Source organism: Macrobrachium nipponense, chromosome 39 (assembly GCF_015104395.2).
Source record: "Macrobrachium nipponense isolate FS-2020 chromosome 39, ASM1510439v2, whole genome shotgun sequence".
Taxonomy (NCBI): domain Eukaryota; kingdom Metazoa; phylum Arthropoda; class Malacostraca; order Decapoda; family Palaemonidae; genus Macrobrachium; species Macrobrachium nipponense.
The window spans coordinates 5,278,738-5,287,226 of record NC_061099.1 but is presented as its reverse complement, the minus strand read 5'-3'; the positions used below and the strand labels follow the sequence as shown (position 1 = coordinate 5,287,226).

The window sequence follows — 8,489 nt, the reverse complement described above, 5'->3', positions numbered from 1 at the left end:
TTTTTATGTCTAAGAGGGGATACATCTTATTTATATGGTTACGGGTTTTGTTTATTAAGTCATATACATTCCTTTATATATTATTATTGTTGATTGATTGTTCATTTGATTATATTAAGTTGCTATAATATTTTTGATACATGCCTTTACACACGATACCATTTTGATACATGTAAGCCATTTTACCTCTGTATATATGTAAATTACCTTATGTTATAAACATTGATTAGAATTAAGTGTAATTTAAGCATATTTCTATTTTTGTATCACTGTGTATATGTATCTTTTAGCAATTATATTCTTTTTTATATTTATTTTATCTTTTATTTGAGACCTATTCTGATTTATTTTATTACTTTTGTTTACAATCTTGTGCTATTTCTCTGGTACGATTTCGCGCAGCGACACGAGCTGAGCCCAGAAAAGGGATTTTGACGAAAGGAAAAAATCTATTTCTGGGCGATTGGCTCGTGTCGCCAGCGAAATCCCACCCTACCCCATCCCTTCGCACAAGATTGTCTGCTAACTTCAGGATGGCACCAGAGGCGCAGCAGTCGGCAGCATGGGATGGAGTAGTAGTAGTACGTGCTGCACTCTGTGGGTCGGCTCCCCTCATGGAGGGTTTTTGTAGTGGGAGATTTCTATTGGCATTTGGCTCGTGGTAGTGGTCTCACTCGCCTAGTGTTCAAGGGATGAGCGAGTCAGTTATACTGACCTTTTTCTTTATTTTATTTATTCTCTGGTATGTGTTAGTACATTACCCTAGAAATAATAGATTAAAGGATATTTCGCTGGCGACACGAGCTGAGCCCAGAAATAGATTTTCCTTACGTCAAAATCCCTTTTTCTTCCCTTTCAGAGGGAAGAATCACCTTTGTATATATATCTGCTATCAAAGAATGCAGTAAAAGGCTATACTCTGTCTCTACAAGGGGAATTAGAGATGGCAGAGGATTAAGATCTTCGGGATCTTATATGATACCTCAATACGACAAGAGTAGGATATCATGTACTTCTAATGGGATCTTTTTGTGGCCACAGATTCCGTGTTCCGACAAGATGGAACTGCTCCTCATCAAACTACTTTGAGAAATTTTATGAGGGAATTCTTTGTTTCTCTTGGCCCTAAACGACCAAGAAGACAAGTGAATTTTTTGTGCATTGGAATCTCGCATCAGATTCAATGGAGACTCGGCAATGGGTTCTTGCCAGCATAGTATGTCTGGCAAAAGAACTAAAACCCTCTATTCCTGACTCAACGCTTTCAGATAGAAGTTTCGTTGCCCAGGCAGGGTACTTACGTTTTCATCTACAGAAGAAGAGATGGTTTAAACATTTGCCTACAGAGTCTTTGGGGTGCGATGAGGGCTCAAAATGCTTCCCAGAAGGTATTCAGAGGGATACAATAAGAGCTAAGAAATCAAGGTTCCGCCCAATTTCAGCTCGGAGTCTCCTTTGACTTCCAGACTCCTTCCCTTCCTTCGGGCAAGGATAGGGAAGATTCTGCAACGAGAAACCTCATCAACATTGAAGAAGAGATCTCGTTAGCAACGGAAGTGCTCACGAAGGATCCTCCTCGGAGGAAGACTCTTCTCTCTCGTACTGTTAGATATCCTGTCGTCTACTGGATGTAGCCGACTACAATCACCTCCTCCTGCCAGAGGCCAAAAGCTCAAAGGGGAAGAATTTCTTCCACCCTTCTCCAGTCTCCTGATAAACTATGTGGTTGTTCAGGACTTTCGGACAATGTAGTGCCAGCCAGGCGCCAAATGCCAAAACAGGCGAAAAACGCCAGAGGCAGACAGTTCCAAGGAACACTGTCATGGTCTGATGCGGAGAAGGAGCGGGCCTCCAACCTGGCGCAAATACTCCAAGGCGAACAAATCGGACAGATAAGAGTGTCCGATGTGGACATTGCCAGACAGCCTCGAGACTATACCAAGCTCGAAGCTCCAGCAAGTGTGGAGGAGCCAGCCAGGCGCCAGGCGTTACTAGTGCCAGCCAGGCGCCAGGCACCAAAAAAGCGCCAGCCTGGCACAGTGCGCCAGAAGCGCCAGCCAGTCGCAATGCGCCAGAAGCTCCAGAGGAGCCAGCCTGGCGCAATGCGCCGGAAGAGCCACAAGCGCCAGACAGGCGCAAGGAGCCAGCCAGGCGCAAGGAGCCAGCCAGGCGCGAGGCGCCAGACAGGCTCCAGGCTTCATCCAGAAGAGATCCATATCAAAGAACACCCTGGTCTTCTTTGAGACAAGTGTGATGTCTAAAGCACTTCATAAGTGACTTAATGATTCCTTCAAACAGCTGAGAATTAAAAGCGCATGAAGTGCTAGCTTTTGCGAATTCTTGTTCTTTCCATAACAATATGTCATAAAGGACATATTAGCTGTCACATACGGGAGATGCAACTCTGTGTTGACTTCCCATTACACGAAGGATGTTAAGTTAACCTACGAGAGATCCTTCTCTCTTGGTTTATACGTGTCTGCGGATATGTTGCTGGGATAGGGAGCCGACACTGATCCTTAACAAGTGAGTTAATTTTATTTAACGTAGTGTTTTTTTCTTTGGGTTGTTTGAAAGGAGTTTGGGGATAACTCTTCAAATTAAGCACTAACCCTCGTGTTAGGATCAGGTGATCGGGACCGGTGTTGTGCTCCTTAATTATGCCACTAGGCATAGGTGTATTGTCATGTAAGTGGATTAGACCCCATTGACAAAGGCCATTTAGGTTCTGTTCAAGTAGTGGATAAGACCCCATTGACAGACCTACAAGAACTCTTAGCCATAGGTCACATCCTCACTGAGGCTCTTGAGACGAAGCAGACTCCTAAGCAATAACTGGGAAGTCAACCCTCCGTCTATACAGATAGGAACCAAGGTTTTATTTATTTATTACCTACAACGTATGTTGTTTACCTGTCTATTCAGTAATTAGCTGTCTCTTACCCTCCGCCAAAGGTGCCAATCAGCTAAGTATATATCTGCCAGGGAAGTTGAATGTATAAAAATGATATTGTCATGATACAATAAAGTTTTATACATACGTACTTACCTGGCAGATATATACAATTAAATGGCCCACCCTGCCTCCCCTCAGGAGACAGGTGGAAGAGAAAATCTGATAGAAACTGGGAATGGTTCCTATTCCTGCCACCCAGTGGCGGGGCGGTAGATCACTGACCTACCTGTAGCGTGTGCCGCGAAATTCGAATTTCTGTCGGGGACGACGGAGTCAATAGCTAAGTATATATCTGCCAGGTAAGTATGTATAAAACTTTATTGTATCATGACAATATCATTTTTCTGGTTGTGCTCTCTACAGCTAAAAGAGTCCGCAAACTGCAAGCACTAGACAAAAGAATTGGTTTTGCGGAAGGAAAAGCAGTATGTTCCTTCATTTTAAACTTCGTAGCTGAGAATGAGGATCCTTCTCGGCCATGGCCGCGCTCATTTGATATTCGAAACCTTACGGATTTAGTGGGAAAGGAACAGGAGAGACTCCTTTACCCAGTGAGGGCGCTTAAATATTATTTAAAACGCAGCGAGACAGTCAGAGGCCCGTCTTGTAAGGTCAAGGATCCATCAAGGCCCTTTTCCAAGAATGCTTGGTCATTCTTTTTAAGGGACTTAATTACAGAGGCGCACACGCATCTGCAAGAGAGAGAAACAACCATGGCGAGAGTAAAGGCGCATGAAGTGAGAGCAGTTGCGACTTCTCTAGCATATAAAAAGAACCTGTCTCTAGAGGCGATACTCCAGGCTACATACTGGAGGTGTAAGTCAGTGTTTGCATTATTTTACCTCAGTGACATGCAAACGACTTTTGAAAATTGCTGTACCTTAGGTCCCTTTGTAGTTACTGGCACAGTGTTGGGGGAGGGAACGTAGGAAGTCATTCCTTCCTTACTTTTATTATTGTGGTGGCATGGTTTTTACGGTTGCCTGAGAGAACGGAGGCTATTAGAGTTCTCCTCAGTCAAATTAGGGTAAAGATGAAGTGTGTTTTTAGGTTAGTTTTTAATCGTCTGGGGTTACGTGATCCCTCGTTATTTCTTCATTGTGGTACTGCGCCCAGAGAAGGGGCATTATGGATGTCGTGTCACATACAGGTCACGCCCTGGTTGACATGCACTCCTGTAAGCAACCAACGACCAGGTCCATACACCCCCCTGTTGCTCTAAGGTTAGCGGATTACAGAGGCAGTATAATCGCTAAATCAGCTACCTTAGCAGGTAAGGAACTATTTCAGTCTTCTTATTGAATTCTGTTAAGCAGTAGTTAGCTGTCACTGACCCACCTCCTAAAGGTGCCAATCAGCTATATGTAACTACTAGGCAAGTTGTATACGTAAAAATGAAATTTTTATGATAAATAAAGTTTGGTTTTAACGTATATGCTTTGCCCTGGTAGTTACACTTAACCAAAAGGCCCACCCACCCAACCTCCCCTCTGTGGATCAGGTAGGCATAAAAAATCTGAGCTTAGCTGGGAATAAGTTCCTAGTACCCTTTCCCCGGGTAAGGGGCGGGGGGGGAGGGATCACCTGACCAATCAACTAGTGCTACCAAGCATTTTGAAATTAAGCTGTGACGTCAGAGACATTAGCTATATGTAACTACCAGGTAAGTATAAATGAAACATTATGTTATCATAAAAATGTCAATTTTCCTATAGTATTCAGATTGCTTTTAAGAATTTACAGTTATTTTTTGGGATTGATTGTAATTAACTTCCAGGGGCTAGTACTAAACAGGGCAAAATACATTTGACGTCCCAATCCCTAGTGGCTGACATATTCGCGGGAACATTCCTTGCAGTTCGTGCAGAGTTATTGCCTAGAATTACCTGGAATTAAACTAACACACAAATAAAGGGTTTGGTCCAGCCATTTGGTGCCTATCACTGCTCGTAGGCCTATTTGAAGAAGATCAACCATTTGAAAGGAGACTAATGCACAGGATTAGTGAGCCTTAGGCCAAGGACACCAAGCATCCGTTTTACCAGCATCCTAAGTGACAAAGCCGCAGAATAGCTGTAACTCATCGTTCTGCTATGCACAATTTCATGCTAGGTGATCCTAGGGTGACGAAGACTTTCCCACCTCTCTCCCCATACCCACTTTTCTATAGAAATGTATTTGATCTACTTCTAAGTAGGCAAATAACTGCTGAAATAAGCTTAAACGTTAAGTTCACAACTCTTCTTCAGTTTCACTCTCTAAGGTAGCACAGATTGTTTAATCCAGAGAATGCAAACTGGAAAAACTTGAATTTAAATACACCCATGCTGTGTTAATGTCTAAGGCAGAGAAAAATATGCTGTTAAACAAAAAATGCATGAAGAGTTGCCATTCTGTCGAAGAACAAGGGTTCTGTTTGCCCTGTATCCCAGCATCATGTCCTTGGCGATGATATAATTCAGAATATGCTTTTGTGTACTGTGCTAAGGTCACAAGATTTAAGGTAAACCAATTTGATCAGTTCTTAATTTATATTGGCCTTCATTCCTAGAGTTTTAATAACTGGTCTTCAGTCAAGTATATCTCGAACAAAAAATAGTTTCTCCTTTATAATATCTATGCTTTCCTAGTGGTATTTTTACTCATTTAGGTGAAAACTTCTAGAACCAAATGTTTATTTTATTTAAAACTGTTAGGTAAGAAATGGGTATGTTTTTTATATGCGGTATACATTTTGGGAAATGATCATGGAAATTGATACTTAATATGTAATTAGGAAATATAGGAAATTCTTTTTATCAAAGTTGTTTTCCCTTCAGATTGCCATTCCTAACAACACTCGTTTACGATGTGTTGGATGGAACAAAGACCAAGGTTACATCGCTTGTGGCGGAGATGACGGATTGCTAAAAGTTCTAAAGCTTGAGGCAGGTGAGTGTTTTGAGTTTTTGTCTCTGTAAGGACAAACCCCCCTTTCTTGGTTATATGTATATTTGAGATCAGACAAAATATTTAATTCTTCCAAGAATAGGTGGTGTTAGTATTTACTTGCAAGGTGGCGTCTCCCTTGCCAAACAGCCTTAGCATTTTCTTTCTGGAAAGAAAGTTTCATTCTTAAACTTTCTTTTGAAAAAAAAAAAATGCTATCTCATAACTTCCTGTTAAAGACTGATATTTATATGATGTTAAGTCAGCTCATTTTTTTTTCTCGGATACTATAGCAAAATCGTACAGATTATTGGGATCAGTGTTCAATAAGGTTTCTGAGAAGATACTAGAGTTTATCAGAGACAACAGAATGAGAAATGTAGAATAATAATCAGAAGATAATGCTCATATTTATTTTCAAAGATTTTGTATAGTTTAATATAATAGTTTTGCTTGTTTGCCTTTTCTATTGCTCCACCATATAAGAGCAGTATTATGGCTAGTAAGGAAGTTATTCTCATAGTCTTCTTTTCTGATGTGTGTGTGGATCAGTTGGTAGTGGCTTGACCTTTCATTTGAGAGATAGGTCTGATCCTGATGCAAGTCAGAAATTTATGTACTACGTTAGTTCCCAAATAGTTTCAGGATGCAGATTTCCAATTTCAATGTTTTTTCAGTTAGCTGCTTGGAGAAATGCAGTACAGTATTACCATAAAATCCAGAGAATAAAGTGGAGTTAAACAGTATCATGAAGTCTAGTTTAATAAGTTTTTATTTTAATGATCAGACAAGGAGAGACAGAACTGTAAACAGAGGAAATAGTGAAAGTAAAAAGAAGAGCTGAACTTAGGTAAATGTGCACCAGTGACCAATATTCATCTCAGATGTTTAGGTAGCAAGTTAACCATCAGGAAGTTAATTTAGAGGTCAGTTCCTTAATGAGACCCAGTGGCTGGCGGCAGCGGTTAAAATTTTATATGTATGATACATATTATTCTACATATCTCCAGAGCATGTATTTGGATTTAAATGCTTCCACTTAAGGGGGCCAAGTTGATTATTTATCAAATGGTTCAGGTTTAAGATGATAGAAGGAAATGTAGTTGTCATACTTAAGTTTCTGAACTTTCAAGGATTCTTAATGTTGACCTTATAAAAGTATAATTTTTGTTTATATTTTAGGAAAGGATACAAAGGTGAAAGGGTTAGCTGCCCCTTCAAACCTTTCCATGAATCAAACTTTGGAAGGTCACAGTGGTGCAATTCAAGTTGTGACTTGGAATGAATCGCATCAAAAACTTACGTCATCTGACCAGAGTGGGCTTATTATTGTATGGATGCTGTATAAGGTAAGTTTAGAGTGAATTTTGGCTTTTAGCAGCCCTATATATCACTTACCGTACTTGGTATTGTATAGACCTGTAATATAGTAGCTGAAGAACCACTCCTGTTATTACTAGATCTCGGTCCTCATTTGCAATTGGATGTTACCATGTGAATGCTCTGTATATTTTGCAGTGTTTTTGAGCATAGATAGATAAGAGTATTCAGAGGCCTGTTTTAAAGGCTAGGGGGTTTTCTGTAGTGGCATACATCATTGAAATTTATTTTGATGGTGACAAGTTATAAATTTTTCATAAACTTTGTGATTTAAAAGTGCACATTTCTCATAACGCTCTGCATTGTGTGGGTTATTCCCATTTGGTAAGATCCAAAATATACACTACGTACTCATAAATAATTATCCTTTTAGGCTGATGAGGCTGACATCTGCTTTATGCTAATATCTGTGGTCCCAGAAGGTGGAGGGTATTTTTGATTGAAATGGGTTTTAAAATTTTTATTTGTTTTAGGGATACATATTCATTTACAGTCATTTTAATTTTTTCTTCTACTTTTTAAGTTATAAAATTTTAGTTATATTTTTTTCTATCTGCCTTATTAAACAGTACTTTTTTCTTTTGAAAGTTTCAGGCAGTTTAGTGAGATTGTATTGTAAATTGGAGCCTGTCTTCCAGGGTTCATGGTATGAAGAGATGATAAACAACAGGAATAAATCGGTAGTGCGTGGAATGGCATGGAACAGTGAAGGACAGAAAATTTGCATTGTTTATGAGGATGGTAGGTAACTGAAGTCATTACCCATTTCTCAGTGTGTATAAATAATTTCTAACATTGTTTGTCTTTCTGCAAGTTCATAAACAAGAGAAAAAGCCACAAGTTGAATGTATTCATATTTAAACAAACCATTGCCCCTAAATGAGAAGATAGACCTTGTCAGTAGAGTTTACCATCCTCCTTCATTTGGGTCTCAAGTATTTTACCTTTGTCATCAGAGAAAATTCAAGATATCAGTTCAGTGTATCAGGATATCAGCTGTTCATGATAGGAAAGTCTCTCTGTTTAGACAAGATCTAGTCTTGCCAGTCCCCTCTCACACGAGGAGTGCATTGTAGAAAAACTCTGAAATGATCAAATGCCTAGCCCTATTTCAGAATGACTTATACTTCATTTCTGTAACCAGCTATGGACAAAGAAAAACTTCCCTAAATAATGGTGAAACATAATCAGCATGTAGTTACATGACTAGCAACAGTCTGGTTAT

General features: G+C 39.8%; 1 protein-coding gene across 1 annotated transcript in view; it reads left to right on the top strand.

Moving 5' to 3' along the window:
- Nucleotides 1-5,752: 5,752 nt before the first annotated feature.
- Nucleotides 5,753-8,489, top strand: part of LOC135210062 (WD repeat-containing protein 35-like) — a 95,963-nt gene continuing 93,226 nt past the window's right edge. Inside the window, 3 exon segments of the mRNA XM_064242858.1 lie at nucleotides 5,753-5,887; nucleotides 7,067-7,233; nucleotides 7,903-8,005. Of these exon segments, the coding sequence (XP_064098928.1) occupies nucleotides 7,114-7,233; nucleotides 7,903-8,005 (223 nt within the window). The 5' untranslated portion in view covers nucleotides 5,753-5,887; nucleotides 7,067-7,113.